At 34.8% G+C, this 20,645-nt stretch overlaps 1 protein-coding gene across 1 annotated transcript; it reads left to right on the forward strand.

Moving 5' to 3' along the window:
- Positions 1-16,646: 16,646 nt before the first annotated feature.
- Positions 16,647-18,740, forward strand: LOC149252310 (cytochrome P450 750A1-like). Its single transcript, XM_089456648.1, has 2 exons — positions 16,647-17,777; positions 17,857-18,740. The coding sequence occupies exons 1-2, from the start codon at positions 16,776-16,778 to the stop codon at positions 18,496-18,498; spliced, it is 1,644 nt and encodes a 547-aa protein (XP_089312774.1). The 5' UTR covers positions 16,647-16,775; the 3' UTR covers positions 18,499-18,740.
- The last annotated feature ends 1,905 nt before the right edge of the window (positions 18,741-20,645 follow it).

The following is a 20,645-nucleotide window of genomic DNA, read 5'->3' on the forward strand; positions in this document are numbered from 1 at the left end:
TCCAAAACTCAAATTCAAAATTTTAGATTTCTTTCAGTATTATAAACTAAAAGGATAATGAACCCATTGTTTCATTATGGCTAACCATAGTTGACTATATGTGTCCATGTTCATCATGTCTAAACATCACAAACTATGTTTTAAATATGGTTGACAATTGCGTGACCATGGTTGACCTACATTTTCCATGGCTAAACACGATTACCCATTGTTTCACACCATACTTTTCTATCATAGATTATGATTGCGCATTTTGACAATGGTTTACCACATTCAATCATAAAATACATTGGTTGATTATATCGGATCATTCTAATCTATAATATTATTATCATTAACCTTAATAACTTTATTATTATTAATTTTAATAATAATTAATATAAATTTTAATAGTTAATACTAATAATAATAAAATTAATATTAACTTTAATAAAAAAATATTATTATATGACTATGAAAGACTATAATTATGATTAGTTATAATATTAATATTAATATATTTGTAATATTTAATATTAATACAATATACTAATATTACTATTTAATATAATAATATTTTAAATATTTATTAATATTCACACACTAATATATATTAAATATTAAATGCTAATATTAAATATGAGTATAGAAATATTTATATAACTATTATATAACAAAGTATAATAATACTTAACATATTGATACTATAATATACTCATAGTAATATAAATATTTATTAATATTAATTTTAATAAATATTATTATTATTATTAAATTTAATAGTAATTATTATTATATATTAATATTAATTATAAGATCTAATTAGTATTAATATTAATAACATTTAATTAACATTAATATTAATATTAATAGTCACATTATTATTATTATTAATTATTATTATTATTATTATTATTATTTGACTATGATTATGTCTTACAATTGTTTCACCATTATAATTTAACATAGAATTAATGAAACACAAATTCTCGTAGCTTAGGTGTGTTAAACATCAAAATTATTTAAATTATTTTGGTAAAACTAAATTAGAAATTAAATATCATACGAATGCAATAAAAGTATGTGTTTCTCAAACATTAAATTTTGAATAGTTATATTAACTTAAATATAGAGTGTTGTTCGTATCACCTTATACACACAAACACAACAACCGAAACATAACATTTGACATAAAACATTAACATGGTACAACACAAAACACTACAACACATCACAACACAAATATATAGATTTAATCTTATGTTTATAATGTTCTACTTTATTAGATATATCAGATTTTAACATAAGGTTGTCTAAAGTTAACAAATGTAATTTTATAAATGTCATTGGAGTATATCACTGTGTGTATAAGCATCAAATTTTAAGTAGTGGAATTGAAAATTAAATAGTACAATTGTCCAAGTTGGCCAATGTTAAATGTGGTTGGCTTGGAAAAGTGTGCTTGTATAAATTTTAGAACTTTGAAAAATCATTTCTATTAAAAATGCAATTGTAGATTTATCAAACATGGAAATTTTTAAATGTAATTTTACAATTGTTATTATTTAAATGAGTCTTTAGAGTGTGCTAAGATTTAAATTGTGAGATGAGAAATTTAAAATAAAGAGAAGTTCTATACATCCAAGTTTTAAAATGCAAAAATTAAATTTTGAGATGTGAGGTTGAAAATTAAATATATCAAAAAAATTTACATAAAGAGTTTTAAGGTAATATTTTGTTATAAAATTTTTATGAAAAAAAACAATTCATTAAGAAATAAAAAAAATATTATTAATATTTTAAGTTAAGTTCAAAATAAAACAAAATTGATCATAAAATGAATGATGGCAGGAATAAATTTAAAATTAAAATTTTAAAAGCCAAAGCCGTAGAAAAATAATAAAAAATTTAAAAACTAAATCACAAAAGCATGAGAAACACAATAAAAACACACACTCCTCCATGATAGCTTTGTCCATGGCTATCTATTAAGGTTGAGAGAAGGGGAAACCCCTTGTCAAAAATAAAATGCTTAATTATATATCTATTATAGTTTTTTTTCCCCTTTTGAGGTTTACATCAACAATAATAATATAATTGTCTTCACCAATTACACTTCTTTGTATTAATCAATTACACTTCATCCACTTGCGACTCCTATATGATTTGGACCATCAAGCAACTTTCTTGCTACATGTAACTTGTCTAACCCAATATCTTACTCTTGTAAAAAACATTTTCCACATAATCTGTTCCATATCATACGAGAATTAAATATTTAATAGCAATTTCATTGTCAATTAATAAAAACAAAAATAATTACTTAAATATTCCTTCAAATCTAACTGTTATCCTATTAATCTATATCATGAATTGAATTGCATTCTTGTGAGGAACTTGCTCCTTAAATTTCAACTATGCTCTGCTCTCTTCCTCTTTCTATCTGTTTCATATCATAAAAAATTTAAATGTTTATTAGAAATTTTATCTTTATATAATAAATACATAATACAATTAATTATTATTATTAATTTATATTATTGTAAAAGTGTGCTCGAATACAGTGTGATGTAGTCAAATTGTGGTTAACACTTATGGTATTGGGAAAAAACTTTTACCTTTTTAAGGCTTCCAAGTTATATTACAAATATGGTATATATGATTGAACTGTCTTATTAATGCAGTCACCATGTTTTAGTTATATTACAAATATGGTATATATGATTGAACTGTCGTATTAATGCAGTCACCATGTTTTTTAAGGGAACTTTTCCACTGGACAAAATAAAAAATACTCTTTGCACACATTCTTGTCAATGATTTAAATGTTTTACTGATTATTTTAACGTATTGAAATGGATGGGAAAGCACAAATTTGGCTTCTGTAAATATATTTTCGTTTGACCACGTTTTTGGTACCATTTCCAATTTTAATAGATGAAAGAAAGAGATTCAGACAATCCGGCTCAAGAAAAACCATGATATTCTATATTCTCGTTTGACCACGCTTTTTTACCTTTTCGGATGAAGGAAAACAATTCAGACAATCTCTAAGATACCTTCAAAAACCTGGAAAGGTCAGTCTAACATAGATGACTTCGAAAACCTAGTCTCGACTATCACTCGGTGCAAAGTCTCTTCCGCTAGGTTTATAAAGAAGATCAATGCAATAGGTAAAGTTCCATTCAATTCTAGAGCAATCGCCTTGAAATTATTGATCAGTTTACTGGGATTGGGATTTATTTTTACTAGAAAAAAAATGTCTCTGTTTTTATTAAAAAAGAAAGTACAACAGCATCAATCTTTCATTGTATATTCGCCATCATCATCTGATAACCACAAATATGATAAATGATTACAATAATCTCCTCTGTCTTTTCGAGAAAGACCTTATGAAGCATCGAAGTGTATCATCTAAACTATGTTTCAGCCATGTTTTACAATATATAAATCATGAATGCACGAAAATTTGCACCTGAATCTCTCTCACATTCTGCGGCCAGTTTCTTCACATTCCCGTTGAAGAAATGGCTGATCATGAATCGATTTTTAGAAATGAGATCTCAGGGCTTGTAATTAAATGGCTAGAACGACGATTTCAATTTTGAAAAAGACACCCTTTGGTCGTTCATGTACGGGATACACTAACATATCTTCCTCTGCATCGCTAGAATGAAGATAATCTCAAGAATATTCACAAGTTGTACGGGATACACTAACATATCTTCCTCTGCATCGCTAGAATGAAGATAATCTCAAGAATATTCACAAGTTTTTTGGGAGAATATATTGACAGATGTTTTATTTTTTTGTGCCACATTCAACTATATTTAAATAATAGGAATTTCGTATAAAAAAAAGAAAGTTTAAATACAAATCTTTCCATCATTATCATCACTTCACCCACCCTAAAAAGCAAAAAGAACAAAGAAAACAAAAGAAACACCTAAAAAAAAGGCATTTTTCTAGGTCCCCAAAAAATTAATCCTACAATTCTCATGCATAGGTGTGCTACCCTCATTCCAGTGGGTTTTGCAGGTATGTAACATTTCTTGGTAAACTCATAACCACGACCATTTCCAATGCACTATCGAACAAATAAATAAAAATGTGAATATCAATCTGAGAAATATATCAATTACTTTATTAAATAAAAAATCTCTCAGGAGCGAACCATTTCCTTGTGCAAAGAGACTACGGCTTACAAGGTTCTGGCAATCAACACTGTGATCAATTATTCTATTATACTGAACATAGTATCATCCAAGTGAAACTCAAGCTGTGCTCAGTAGATATCCTTGCACGGAATTATTCTATTATACTGAACATAGTATCATCCAAGTGAAACTCAAGCTGTGCTCAGTAGATATCCTTGCACGGTCTTGAATATGCTGACTGTTGCTTCCTTAATTAGCTCTGTTGGGGGAATCGGGTTACCCGCTGGCTCGAACTCGACTTTCCAACTTACAGTGCAAGAATTGGCATCAGCTCCTCGAATTACCTTCATGGTTGGCTTGAAGGCTTTGGATATGTTCAGCATCTCATCCTTGATCACAGTATAAGGGTCATATTTGTTTCGTCCCATGCTTCAATTCTCGGAAACATGAGTCGCCCCTTTCATTCCTGCACCCAACAACGATTTTTTTTCTGTTATATTCTTGTATATAATTTTGGTTCGGGATCATAAAAAAGTAGAGAACAAGATACATGTTAAATCAAAAGAACAAGATTTATATAAATTTAAGTGGACTGTACATTTTGAAAATATTTTGAAATGTGAGGTATAAGAATATAGTCTAACTTTTGGAAGATACTATATTCCCAAAATAGATATTTTAAGTTAAACAATCCTAAACCCAAGAAACATTTATTCTACCCTGTATAAAATTTGTAAAATACTTCGTATTTATTTAATATCCTCTAGTTTCTCTTAAAAATCATCAGCTTCACACCCATCAACCTTTAAGTTAAGGAAACGATCGCTACTTCTACTTCTGTACGCACCCCACTGCTAGGTGACATAAAGATCACCAATATTAGAAAGGGCATAAACATCACCAAACATTTATAACAGAAAAATATAAATGGTAACCAAACAGATTCTGGAACCTCTGCTAATTATGTTTAGAATTCTAAAACTCAAATTCCAAATTTCAGATTTCCTTCATACCTTCTCCGTATTTAATTTTGTGGATGGTGTCAATGTTACCATCTCCGATGACTTCAATGCTTTTGAAATGAGAGGGTATTATCTTCGGAAATAAGGTTGCAGAATCCCGAAAGGCACCCCACAGTTTCTCAACGGAAACCACCTTCAAATCCATCTCCACGCTCATAGATTGCGTCATTTTTTCAGCTAAAGCATTATCTAAAGCATATCAAACAAAAAATTATGAGTGTTCGAGGAGTAGAGTGTTGAAAGAGGTGAGATGTTTGAAGGAGTGTGTGCGAGTAAAAAGATGAAGCTATAGCCCTAGATGCCCCAAGAAATGATTCTTAACCATATAAGGCAATGCAGACTGCATCACAGAAAAAGAAACAACAGAATAACACAAAGACAAAATTTGATAGCTTCCCATAAACATAAACCCTTCACGTCTGTCAATTTTTTAGACGGTTCAGTTTTTTGTCCTAATAACTGGTAATAGCTTTAAATCAATGGAAAATAGTCTGAACGGCCGACTGTTTCAAGGAAGTAGGCACATAACGTTTTCGTGCACTTTTCCATTTATCATCCACTAGTTCATCCACTACATTTAACATCCAACTCCGCATACGTTTCACAAAGGAATGCATAGGGACGGATGCACTTAATGGAGTGAATATTACACTTGGCAAATGGTTGGACGCGTTTCCTGTTGGAATATTAATTCCAACTGCCGTGCAGCAGCATCGGCGAGCCGCAATGGAGGACTTACAAAGGAGTCGGCGTATTGGCGGTACCATTGCGAACAGTTGATCAGCAGCAGCCACCGTCTGTTTGTCCTGATCCAACGCCCCACATTTATTCCCATTCATTCACGCCACCGCCATAAGTGTCCTTTCACCCTTTGCCTGTTTGTGTTCCCAAAGGAGGAGGAAGATCAGATCTGGGCTCTGCACAATAACTGCTCACCTACAGCATTAAAGAAGAAGCATGGCCGAGAAGGAGAGTACCAGCCTCGAGCCAGTCGCAGCATTTATCAGTCTTGGGTTTCAGCACAACCGACTCAAGAAATACAACAAAAGATCAGATTTGTTCATTATGTGCAGCAGAGACTCTGTCAGAGAGTTGAGGTGGCTGATGGATAAGTTATGACCGCTTCCTGCACTATATATGTGTAGAGCCACAACAGTGTTAATTGCTCTGCAATGTAGCGCAACAGCGCTCAAATGTAATTTCTGTGTGTTTAAGAAAGAATGTGCAGCAGCACGAGCTCACATGAATGAAGCCCTCTTGCACAGCAGTGTAGGGACTGAAAAGTAAGAGAGAGGCGCAGCAGCGTAAGGTTAGAAGAAGTTGTTTTATGCACAGCAGTGCAGTGATAAACAACAGTGATAGACAGAGTTACTGAGACAGAGCGCTGGGACAGCAGTAGAGAGCAAAGGGGAGCACGCAACAGCGTGAAGTTTTGCAGGGCAATACGCTGCAGCGCGTATGTGCAAGAGGAAGATGTAATGAACAACAGTTCTTTGTGTTCGCTGTGTTTTGGAACAACAATACATTCTACAAACGTGTTTCAGCAACTGTCTGCCAGATGCTGAAACACGTGTTACAACAACTGTCTGTGTATTTCAGAACTGTCTGCCCGTTGCTGTAACAGCTGTAACAGCAACTGTTTGTAGACACAGATTGAAGTGCCTCTAAAGAAGGCATGCTGTTGTAATCCCTCTGTCAAGGGGAAGATGCTTTTCAGCATAAATCTTGTGTGAAAATCTCTCTATGTGAGGAAGACGAATTTGTATCAGTTGGTTTACTGTTTATGAATGTAAGTTATTTTTTACGTTGTTGTTACACCGTAACTCAAAAAAATAGGCCTGACGTCAAATCACCGTTGCTGTTACACCAAGATCAGCAACTGACGAAATTACGTTGCTGTTACACTGCGAACAGCGACTGACGAAACTGCGTTGCTGTTATGTTGGAATATTAATTCCAACTGCCGTGCAGCAGCATCGGCAAGCCGTAATGGAGGAATCACAAAGGAGTCGGCGTATCGGCGGTACAATTGTGAACAGTTGATCAGCAGCAGCCACCATCTGTTTGTCCTGATCCGACGCCCCACATTTATTCCCATTCTTTTACGCCACTGCCATAAGTGTCCTTTCACCCTTTGCCTGTTTGTGTTCTCAAAGGAGGAGGAAGATCAGATCTGGGCTCTGCACAATAACTGCTCACCTACAGCATTAAAGAAGAAGCATGGCCGAGAAGGAGAGTACCAGCCTCGAGCCAGCCGCAACATTTATCAGTCTTGGGTTTCAGCACAACCGACTCAAGAAATATAGCAAAAGATCATATTTGTTCATTATGTGCAGCAGAGACTCTGTCAGAGAGTTGAGGCGGTTGATGGATAAGTTATGACCGCTTCCTGCACTATATATGTGTAGAGCCACAGCAGTGTTAATTGCTCTGCAATGTAGCGTAGTAGCGCTCAAATGTAATTTCTGTGTGTTTAAGAAAGAATGTGCAGCAGCACGAGCTCACATGAATGAAGCCCTCTTGCACAGCAGTGCAGGGATTGAAAAAGTAAGAGAGAGGCGCAGCAGCGTAAGGTTAGAAGAAGTTGTTGTATGCACAACAATGCAGTGATAAACAGCAGTGATAGACAGAGTTACTGAGACAGAGCGTTGGGACAGCAGTGGAGAGCAAAGGGGAGCACGCAACAGCGTGAAGTTTTGCAGGGCAATACGCTGCAGCGCATATGTGCAAGAGGAATATTTAATGAACAGCAGTTCTTTGTGTTCACTGTGTTTTGGAACAACAATACATTCTACAAACGTGTTTCAGCAACTGTCTACCAGATGCTGAAACACGTGTTACAGGAACTGTCTGTGTATTTCAGAACTGTCTGCCCGTTGCTGTAACAGCTGTAACAGGAACTATTTGTAGAAACAGATTGAAGTGCCTCTGAAGAAGGCATGTTGGTGAATCCCTCTGTCAAGAGGAAGGTGCTCTTAAGCACAGTCTTTAAAGAATCCTTCTGTCAAAGAGGAAGGTGCTCTTAAGCACAGTCCTTGGTGAATCCCTCTGTTAAGAGGAAGATGCTCTCACTGTGTTTTGGAGCAGCAATGCATTCTACAGGCGTGTTTCAGCAACTGTCTGCCAGATGCTGAAACACGTGTTTCAGCAACAGACTATGTGACTGAAACTGTGTGTTTCAGCAACAGCCTGTGTGGCTGAAACTGTAATTTTCTGAGATAGCAGAAATTGGTTTGTGGAACTGAAGCGTTCCTGTTGTAATCCCTTTGTCAAGAGGAAGATGCTTTTCAGCATAAATCTTTTGTGAAAATCCCTCTATGTGAGGAAGACGAACTTATATCAGTTGGTTTACTGTTTATGAATACAAGTTAATTTTTCAGTTGCTGCAACACCATTTCCAGAAAACAATTTTCAGTTTTTCTGTGCAAAAAACAGAGCAATTTTTGTCTGTCTGTTATGGAATTTATCAGAAAATTCCAACATCGTATCAGAGCTAATCCAGGCTCTTTGAAGTGTTAAAGGAGCTGAATGAAAGATTTGTTGCAGCAGCAACTTCTCCAGCAGCGTGAAGACTCAGCCAAGAAAGAAACTAAGTGCAAGGAATGGCCAGCGTTAGCACTAGCTTGGGTATGATTGAACGCCCAGCAGTTGAAATTAAAAGGGGAGTGTTGGAATATTAATTCCAACTGCCGTGCAGCAGCATCGGCGAGCCGTAATGGAGGACTCACAAAGGAGTCGGCGTATCAGCGGTACCATTGCGAACAGTTGATCAGCAGCAGCCACTGTCTGTTTGTCCTGATTCGACGCCTCACATTTATTCCCATTCTTTTACGCCACCACCATAAGTGTCCTTTCACCCTTTGCCTGTTTGTGTTCTCAAAGGAGGAGGAAGATCAGATCTGGGCTCTGCACAATAACTGCTCACCTACAGCATTAAAGAAGAAGCATGGCTGAGAAGGAGAGTACCAGCCTCGAGCCAGCCGCAGCATTTATCAGTCTTGGGTTTCAGCACAACCGACTCAAGAAATACAGCAAAAGATCAGATTTCTTCATTATGTGCAGCAGAGACTCTGTTAGAGAGTTGAGGCGGTTGATGGATAAGTTATGACCGCTTCCTGCACTATATATGTGTAGAGCCACAGCATTGTTAATTGCTTTGCAATGTAGCGCAGCAGCGGTCAAATGTAATTTATGTGTGTTTAAGAAAGAATGTGCAGCAGCACGAGCTCACATGAATGAAGCCCTCTTGCACAGCAGTGCAGGGACTGAAAAGTAAGAGAGAGGCGCAGCAACGTAAGGTTAGAAGAAGTTGTTGTATGCACAACAGTGCAGTGATAAATAGTAGTGATAGACAGAGTTACTGAGACAGAGCGTTGGGACAGCCGTAGAGAGCAAAGGGGAGCACGCAACAGCGTGAAGTTTTGTAGGGAAATACGCTGCAACGCGTATGTGCAAGAGGAAGATGTAATGAACAGCAGTTCTTTGTGTTCGCTGTGTTTTGGAACAACAATACATTCTACAAACGTGTTTCAGCAACTGTCTGCCAGATGCTGAAACACGTGTTATAGCAACTGTCTGTGTATTTCAGAACTGTCTGCCTGTTGCTGTAACAGCTGTAACAACAACTGTTTGTAGACACAGATTGAAGTGCCTCTGAAGAAGGCATGTTGGTGAATCCCTCTGTCAAGAGGAAGGTGCTCTTAAGCACAGTCTTTAAAGAATCCTTCTGTCAAAGAGGAAGGTGCTCTTAAGCACAGTCCTTGGTGAATCTCTTTGTTAAGAAGAAGATGCTCTCGTTGTGTTTTGGAGCAGCAATGCATTCTACAGGCGTGTTTCAGCAACTGTCTGCCAGGTGCTGAAACACATGTTTCAGCAGCAGACTGTGTGACTGAAACTGTGTGTTTCAGCAACAGCCTGTGTGGCTGAAACTGTAATTTTCTGAAATAGCAGAAATTGGTTTGTGGAACTAAAGCATTTCTGTTGTAATCCCTCTGTCAAGAGGAAGATGCTTTTCAGCATAAATCTTTTGTGAAAATCCCTCTATGTGAGAAAGACGAACTTATATCAGTTGGTTTACTGTTTATGAATACAAGTTATTTTTTCAGTTGCTGCAACACCAAACTACGTCGCTGCAACACCATTTCTAGAAAACAATTTTTAGTTTTTCTGTGCAAAAAACAGAGTGCAAAAACAGAGAAATTTTTGTCTGTCTGTTATGGAATTTATCAGAAAATTCCAACATTTCCATCCATATTTTTTTAAATTTATTTCCAGTAATTATGATAAGTGGTTATGAACAATAGTTACATTAAATTTTTAACCATGTTTTGTAAAAAAATAATTTAAGTGTGGTTGAAACATGTGATTTAGATATGCATGGAAGTTAATAGTATGAATTCCAACCATTGATGGAGTGGCAACTACAAGAATATACAGGCATATTTCAATTTAGGCCATCCGATCAAAAGGATTAATTAAGAAAATGATTAAAGTGCCCAATTCCAATAGGAGGGATGCCTATCGGCGTAAAATTTTTCTTCCCTTTGCTTATCACCTTAGCCTTCCAGCATTTTTCCATTTTTTTTCTTTTATTAAACTACGACACCACATCTAAGGTTTGGAAGTAACGATCAATCTATCCTTAATGAGAGAGAATCCCAATGTGCCAACAAAGTAAGCCTACAACAACCGTCTTAGAACACTATAAATCTAAACCTCACTCAATATAAGTTCTCTCTTTTTCTTCCTTGATTTATTCATTTTCTCTTCATTCCCCTCTGCTCTATCTAAGCCACCACTCTTCCTCAACAACTTAGTTCCTAAGCAAGAACAATATCAATTTCAACAAATGACTTCAAATAAAAATACACTTTTCACATTAACAACCCACAACTTCCTGCTTCAAAACCTGCAACAACTCCAAATTCATCTTTAAATTCATCTTTTTGTTCTTACTTCCGTTTGACTTGAACTTGTAATATCAACCTCGTATGTCAAATTTTAAAATTAAAACCACCTCGTTATCAAACAAGGTCTGAGAGACCAATCCAACCATACATGGGACTATAACACAGAGTAACAAGGATTTCTTTCAACATCTTTTGCTATACACAAGGAATAAAGCTGTAAAGATGCACAAAAATTGAAAGAAAAAAGAAAGCGTATAAAAAATTGACTCGAAATAAACGCTTACAAAAACAGAAAATTTCAAAATAGATCTGGTGCCTTGGGATTTCGATCCCAATACCTCCAAGAAAACGCTCTTCTTGAGAAAGCCCACTGTCATTCCATCTCAAGAATAACTCTTTAAAGTAAAAAAGAAAGTGAATTACGAAGTTCTCGACCAATTCCCCTTCATCTCTGTCATTCCCGCCCGCCTGACATGCTTTGGAGCAAGAATAAAGCGGAAAATGGACAAAAACCATCCTCTGAAATTTGATGAGATAGGACTCTAAATACTCCAAATGAAAATACGTCCTTCAAAATGGCTCCAATACTCCAGACATATGCCACAGGATGCCAACATATGTTTTGGAGTGGCCTTGGCTGAGAAGTGAAAATCAAATTACTCTTGAGCACTAGGGCATATCAAATTAATAGTGAAACATTTGACAACTGACTTTTAATCCACAAACAAGGGTTTCTGTTGAAAATTTTCAAACGCATTTCAAATATATTTCATCCAAATTAAAATTAGTGTTGCAATCTACCTATTTTCCCTGCTTTGATTAAATCGATTAATCTATACGGAGGATGCAATAACTCACATGGCATCGCAGATCCCCCTGGAATAAAATGCCAGTGTTACAGTGAATAAAATTGTTAATGGATGCCAAGAGGTGGTTTTACATCCTCTAGCATCATGTGTCCCTCTGGTTTTACAAAATTGGTTTTACTTCCTCTAGCATCTTATGTCCCTCTGGTTTTACAAAATTCCCCCACTCGGCACAGGGCAATGCAATAATTATTACCACCCAAGAGGAACTCACTCGGAACACAAAGCATACAAGAATCTCGACAACGGGAAATAAGACACTCCTAAGCCCCCTAGCAAGTGTCGAAGATGGCATAGTGAATCCTTCCACCCATATGAGCCACTCATATTAAAAATATTAATGTAGTTGATATAGCTACTTTATAAATATAGCAAAAAAATACTATTGTAATAGGAAGAATATCTTATGAATGTACATATTTACTTGATTAACCATGTATAAAAAAATTATGGGTTGTTGGGTGGGAGCTATGTGGCAGGAATCTAATTTAATTTGAGAAAAAAAAAAGAATTACAAATCTTCGTGTAAAATGGACTATTTTACTAAATAAAATTTTCTTATATATTAATTTCCCCATATAATAAGAATATGAACTTATTAGAATTGAAATATATATATATATGTATATTTTATTTATTAAAAGTGAATGCAACCTAATAGACTTTGTAGCACACTACAACCCTTAATAAAAATTAAGACTAAGCATATGCTGAGCATATTCTCTTGAGAATTAATCTAGGTCATCACTTAAAAAATAAAAAATAAAAGTTAACAAATCCTTATCCACCTTAAGTTGAAATAAGAAGCAAAAATAATAATTTAAATTTAATATAAAATAAATAGTTAAGATGAAATGATAATTTCCCTTAAGTTCAAATAAGAAGCAAAAATAATAATTTAATTAATATAAAATAAATAGTTAAGATGAAATGATAATTTCATCTTAAATAAATTTCTTGCACACTATTTTTATTTAATAATGTTAATATTGACAAGACTAAAAACATGATAATGAGGTCTAAAAAAATAAACTACGATAATCTCATTTATGGCAATAACTACTTTGAGAAATTTTCCTTGTATAAATATCCTGGAATTGACATTCATCATTAGCTCAATTGGAATTATAGCATTGAGAAAATGATAATTGGAGGTTGGAAATCTTATTATGGGCTTGAAAACAATTGTAAGTAGACAAATCTTTGGGTATGGAGTAAAAAAAATTCCTCTTTGAGACTCTAGTCACCCGTGTTATTTTATATGGATGTGAGGATTGGAGTTGTAGTCTATCTAAATAATCATAGAGGAAGATTGAGTTGATCCAAGAGAAATTTATAACCTACAACCACTAGATTAAAGGAAATACTCCCTACCCTATCCCCTGTTTGAAGCTAGTGTATCCCCCATTTAAAGCATGGCTATGATAAGATATGACATGTAAAGGAAAAAACTATACAACATGGAAGCCATGAGGTTCCCGAAAATTTCTTCTAACTCTAGCCAAATCCCACACCTTAGGCTAAAATGAGGCTAACATAAGGATGTAAGTCATGGCTAAACCATTGGGGGTCAAAAAGAAGATCATCTTGGAGAATAACTAAAATTTTAAAAGCATTATTACTTCCACATATAAGGACAAGTTGAGGGAAGATAAGAAGTTAGAGGGATAAATGAGGCTATGGTACTATAAGGAGGTGATCAACCCCAATCTTGATAACCAAGTATAAGAACTAATTCTCATGAGGTCCAAAGTGAAACTGGACATTCGTAAATTCCCAAAACACCTTGGGAGGAAATAGTCTTCCACCATTGTGATTCTAAGAGGGTTGAAGATGGAAACTATTTTCTCTTGGACTGCCCAACTATTACTAACATTCATTCTAATTTTCAAAATCTTTGCCACACTACCAAGCTTGTTGACTTGTTAAGTCAACAAAACTATACTGATCTAGGAAGACTTGTCTCTCTTCTTTTCCATTATAGAAATAAAATAATAAAGAATCTCAACTAATATTATGTTGGTCTTAGTAAAGGTTAAACATCATCATTTCCATTCATAATCTCATTATATATTTCACATTATCAAAATTTAAAAAGTCTTAAAAATAAATTAAATTATAGCTTCATTGTAAATTTTTTTTTTCCCCTGGGAAAAAGTCATAATTTCTATTAGAGTTAAGAAATTACATTTTGTAGATGCCGAAGCATTCATATAGAGGCAGCTGTGCCTGTCAAGTTCATAGTCTGCTAGAATAGATAGTGAATAAAAACAAGTTGTCTCCACGCAGGGAGCAATTTCCAAAACTGTATACTAGTAGTTTTCAAAATTGTAACCATGCTCTGCGTAGAGAGCCATATATATATGCTAATAACATCAAAAGTATAGTGTTGTACTCAGGACAAGACAATGGAAATATATACAAGCTATAAACAAAAATGATTCTGTAAGTGGGCTTTATAGCCCATCTCCCATGTGATCATCAAAAGGTCTGTGATAATGCTGGAAGTATGTTCCGTTGATTTCCTCCTGAATCAGCCAGTTGTCTCCTTGTCTGTGTGCTGCCTCTTTGGAGAGCTGGTTGGCGATGGTGTTCTGTTCCCTATAGATGTGTCGACAGACAAATGATTCAAAGGAAGCAGTTAGTCTTTTTGCTTCATCTAATATGTGTCTCAACGAAAATGCATGACAATGAGATGCATCATTCAACCAATTGCATACTATTTTAGAGTCTCCAAACAGCTGGAGGTGTCTGCATTGTTTTTTGATGGCAAAGTGTATGATGTGTTTAGCTGTGCACAGTTCAGCATAACTATTGGTGCCTCTGCCTAAGTTTATTTGTATCTTATAGCAGTGCGATTCGTTGAGATAAAGTATTGCTCCTCCTCCACAGCCCACATCTTGCGCCGAGCCATCAAAGAAGGCCCATGGTTTTGATTTGTCGATGTTCACATGTCTTATGATACGTGATGGGGCTGTGGATTCCTCTTCAGGTATCATGTTATAGTCAGCAATAGTGTGGAGTAGGATAGTGGGCCAGTGGGGGGCTCTATGGTTAAAGATAGCCTGATTTCGGGCGATCCAAACGGCCCAGCAAGCGAGCAGCGGAATATTGTTAGATTTCCCTGAGTGGTTCTGATACCAGTTTTCCCATGCATCCATTATATTATTGCCTTGCCAATTTTTCAAATGCGGGAAGTGTGTGATGAGGGCATGCCAAAACTGTAATGTAATGTTGCAGTTCAAAAATAAATGTACAGTGCTTTCTTCCTCCCCATGACATAGATGACAGCGAAAAGGTCCATGAAAGGATCTCTTCATGAGATTTGTGCCCGTTGGAATTTTATCAAACAGAATGTTCCACATTAGCAATCGTGTACGGGGAGCCGACTTGAGTTCCATAACTTCATTGTAAATTCTTATTATTATTAGTATTTTATAATTATAAAGAATATGAATAGATAACTTAAGTATATATACATTTAAAAATATATATGTAAAAAAAAAAACAATTTTATTGTCTTCCATTTCGTGGTGGGGAAGCCTCATGATCAAGGTTTATGTTTTACCCGATTTATTATGCATTAAATATGAGAAAATACTTTAAATTTCTCATTCTTTCATTGAAAAATAAAAACAAAAACATAAAAAAAAGGCTAGTTTTAAAAATAGATTTTAACTACTTAAAAACACATATTAGAATATAAAATTTATTCAAAAATAAATATGCTATGAAAATAACATTTACATTTAAAAAAGACTCATTTTAACTTATTCCAAAATAAATATACTACGAAAATAACATTTATATTAAAAAAATCATATTCATAACTAACACCACAGACTAAGCCATTATAATTTCACCTCTTATATATATATAATATAATATGCTTCGTTCATGCGTATCGCAATCCAGTGGTGAATATTCAATTTAACTGTAAATGATGTCCTTCTTTCCATCAAAGAATGCTCCTGACATTTGAGTGGTTGATTTCTGTATTCGTCAAGATCGCGTGTTGGGTGAATAGCCTTCCATCTTATTAATAATAATAAAAAATCAATGCATCACTTAATCTAAAAAATATATATCTTCGATTGAAAAAAATGTGTAAAATGAATATAGTAAATTAATAATAAATAATTAGTATTTAATAACATTGGTGGATATAATATTTTTTAATTAAATTAATTGACTCAACTGGTTTAGAGTAGATGCGAATATCTTTGATACTGATATTATAGATTGGACTATGTTCCATTTCTTTGAAAAAGTCTGATTGGAAAATATTTCAAGTTTCTCCTATTTTAATTTTAATTAAAAAAAACAAAACTATTTTTAAAAATAAATTCAGCTTCCCTTAGAAATAAAAATTAAATTTCAAAAATACCAATAACTATTTAAAAACACAAATTAAAATTACCAAACCTATTCCAAAATAACCCTAGCATGCAAATAATTAGCTTAAAAGCAATTGCATCAAAAATATTAAATTTTCATAACTAATAACACACACTAGCCCTTTATGATTTCACAACTTACTTTGAAGAAAAAAAAAAAATTATATACCGATATTAAAATAAACTAGAAATAATATAATATGGTTCATTCATGCCTATCCCAATCCAGTGGTCATATTCAATTCAGCCCAACTCAGCGCGCTTCTTTGACTTATAACAGAGAATGACGTTTTTCTTTCAATCGAATGCTGAGGACATGTTAATGGTTGATTTCTGTATTCGTGAAAGTAGCCTGTTTGTTTGATGAATAAAGCATGAATATGTAGGAAGCGTTACAGTAAGCGGCCGCCCTTCCATTTTATTGAGGTTTTCTTAGTTTCGAAGAATGCTAGTCTTTCCTTACATCAGTATGCAGTACAGCGGGTTCAAAATGTGGTTTAACGACTTGGTTCGAACTCTGAGCCTGTCAGTGATAATAACTGCAGCAGCTATTGGATTTGTGACTTTGGTATTCTTCTTTCCGATATTGCAGCACAAGAGAAGAAGAAACAGCACCAGATTGCCTCCAGGACCATGTCCTTGGCCAATTATAGGAAATCTTCATCAATTGAGTCTGCCTGCTCACCGTGCTCTCAAGAATCTTGCAGAAAAATATGGCCCCGTCATGTTTCTGCGCTTTGGCTCTATCCCCACTGTGGTCGTTTCGTCTTCTGAGATGGCTAAGCACTTTCTCAAAACACACGATTTGGTCTTTGCCAACCGGCCTCTAACAACGACAGCAAAATACTTATCTTATGATTTCAAGGGTTTGATAGCGACTCCATATGGAGATTATTGGAAATACGTGAGAAAAATATGCGTTACAGAATTGCTGACTCCCAGAAGGATTGAGTTCTTCAAGGATGTGAGAGAGGAAGAGGTATCTACCATGATCCATTCCATTTGTGGGGAGAGTGAGAGTGGGACAATTGCAGTGAATGTCAGCAATGCCTTCTTTACCCTCACCACCAATATAATTTGGCGAATGCTGGTGAGGAAGAAATTTTCTAACAATGATTTGGGTACCAGTGGCGAAAGATTCAGGGATCTGGTGTTAGAAGGGTCAGCTGCCGCGGGATCTTTTAACATTGGAAACTTTATTCCTTCTTTGGATTGGCTTGATTTGCAAGGTAACAATCGACGAATAAAGAAGGCAAACAAAATATTTGATGCATTTGTTGAGAAAGTAATAGACGACCATATGGATCAGGGCGTGGATTCAGCCTCGAATCCCCAGACAAAGTCAAAGGCAGAATATGGTAAGGTCTTCGTCGATGTGCTTCTTCAGATCCAGAGTGATAAGACGGACGACAAGATCACGCGAGAAACCATCAAGGCAATTATGTTTGTAAGTCTCTCCGGCCTAGTTCTCTCTTTCAGTTTTCTACTAACATGAGAAATGAATTGAATTTGTATGGATTTGTCAGGACATGTTCGCCGCCGGAATGGAGACGACGGCTATTACCTTAGAATGGGCAATGAGTGAGCTTCTCAGACATCCCCATGCAATGAAGAGGTTGCAGGAAGAAATTGAATGTACAGTTGGCAAACATTCCAAAGTTAAGGAGTCAGAAGTAGCAAGCATGAAATACCTCCACAGTGTGGTCAGAGAGACGTTACGATTATACCCAGCAGGGCCGCTAGGCGTTCCCCGTGAATCTGCAGAGGGCGTTACAGTAGGAGAATATCATATACCTAAAAAAACAATGTTATTGGTGAATCTGTGGGCGATAGGAAGGGATCCTAATGTATGGGGAAAAGATGCTTCAGAGTTCAAACCGGAAAGATTTATGGAGGAATTCGGTGGACACAATGATTATACGGACATAGCAAGTACACAAGACTTGAGGATGCTTCCATTTGGGGCAGGAAGGAGAGGATGCCCAGGGGCCCCTATGGCTATTCCTACTATTTCGCTTGCATTGGCTCAGCTGTTGCACATTTTTAACTGGAGAGTTGAAGGTGATCCGTCCCAACTGGATATGAAGGAAGCGCATGCAGTGTCTATGCCCAGAGAAATTCCTCTCTTTGCGTTTCCAAGCATGAGGTTGCCACTGAGTTGGGTTTAGAATTTGGAAAATTAGGGACATATAAGTTTGGGACAGCCCGGGTCTTCCCGCCATCTTTAGCGTTGGCTAGTAGTTTGTTTAATCTACTGTTTTGCTTGGTTGTGTGAGATGTTATGGCGATGTATTGTGCTTGGTGCTCCTGTTAGACGTTATGGCGATGATGAGAATTGCATTATGCTTAAATAAATTGGGTAAATACCGAGGTAACTTTCCTGACTTTCATGAGTATCGATATTGCTGAGCTCCAATGTTTTGATTGATTTATGATCAAGTTCCTTACGTAGTGGTTAATATTACATTTTCTTTTTCCTTTTCCTGCATAAATATTTTGCATTGTTATAATTTATTTTGTCTGGTGAAAGCGAATTAGTATGTATTTTAATATTAAAAATTTATTTTTTATTATGCATTATATATTTGCGTGTATATTTAAAAAATTACTTATCTCCCATTTATGTTTTAAATATTTATAGTATATATCATAATAAAAACTTTGAACAAAGTTGTTTATAATGTAATCTATTCTCATTTTAAGAGAGAATAAATCAATAATTAAGTTATAAGAGTTATTTCTAAATATATTAGCAGTCATATAGGGCCGGGAAATTTAGATAGGTATCGTCAGGTATGTTACCATCAATTCTTTACTGAATTTACAACAGTCAGAAGCCCTGGAAATGAAATACAAATTCCCGGTTCTGTTAAAAAAATTGAAATGAAATTCCAATTCCCAGTTATGTTGAAATAAATGGCTACTGCTGGGCAGATTTTGTAGAGGGTGCTGCACTGCTCGATATAACTTATGTTTCCTTCCATGCTTCTACCAACTGAAGCGATTAGTCTGAAGAGGCCTGCGGCGAAACTGACGAAAGAACCTGCAAAGAGAGAACTTTATGTTAGTTGTTTTTCATTAACATTGTAAACCTGCGTTGGTTGTCTATGTACATTGTAAACCATTCTCTTTTTCTCGGAAATATCCTATCTTAATTTGCCAAGGAAATATAAGTGATCACCTGTGTAACTCTCAAAATATGAATAAATGAATTTCGCTTGATCAGAATCAATTTTCTTTATTTCTAACAGATCGGATAAAGTCGAATTTATTGTATAATGATAGGTCAATTTAAATTTATTGTATAATGGTATGTCAATTTATTTTAAATTTATTGTATAATGGTATGTCAATTTATTTTAGATATTTTAGATGAATATTTAGTAAAAAAAAAAATTAAATACCCCTCACCTAATTCATTATAAAGAAATTCTCTTTGAGAGTGAGCCCAATATTGTCGTGAGTCCTTCGAAGTTACCCATTAAAGATAAACAGAGGAAGCTTTGAATTGAGGATGAGGTTCATATGAGGTTATAAATGATGTTGTATGCAACTTATTTATTTTTCGGCATCTTCACGTTGCTTTTGGCTTCGAAACCAAACGAAAGCAGAATCTGATGCCTATGTATATCTATATTATTTTATTTTTTTTAATTAAATTATCTTTATTTTTTTAATTAAAATAAAAAGTAGAAAAAGCAGTGTTAGTTTGATATAAGTTTAATCTCTCTATCTCTTATTACGCATAAAATAAAAATAACCAAGTGGTTGCTTGAGCCTCTATTTTCCAAATCAGCTTCTACTCCCAAATCAATCTTGTCCCCCAAATTATTTAAAGTTCACAATAGATTATCAGGTTATCTGCCCCAAGTTAGGTTGATGAAGGAATGACACAATTGGTATACTTATAGCCTACAACAAACCTGGACCAAACTGCACAACAGAGCAAAGAAATATCATTTGGTTTCTATTGGAATTTTTTATCTTGTCTATCTCATCTAATCTTTTTCTCTTCTTCCCCTTCTATTTTATCCATATTAACATACAACAAACCTAGACCAAACTGCACAACAGAGCAAAGAAATATCATTTGGTTTCTATTGGAATTTTTTATCTGGTCTATTTCATCTAATTATTTTCTTTTCTTCCCCTTCTATTTTATCCATATTTATAACTCTTCCCCACGCAGTAAGATGACTAATTTTCATATAAAAAGTCTGCAATAATATTATGTGATCCTAACATCACATTAAATGTTATTATGCACTCAAATTCTTCTTGTAAGCTTAAACTCTTCTTCCATTTTTATTTTTTC

Source organism: Pinus tabuliformis, chromosome 7, assembly GCF_031772625.1.
Source record: "Pinus tabuliformis cultivar Carrire ecotype Pingquan chromosome 7, CPIR1, whole genome shotgun sequence".
Classification (NCBI taxonomy): domain Eukaryota; kingdom Viridiplantae; phylum Streptophyta; class Pinopsida; order Pinales; family Pinaceae; genus Pinus; species Pinus tabuliformis.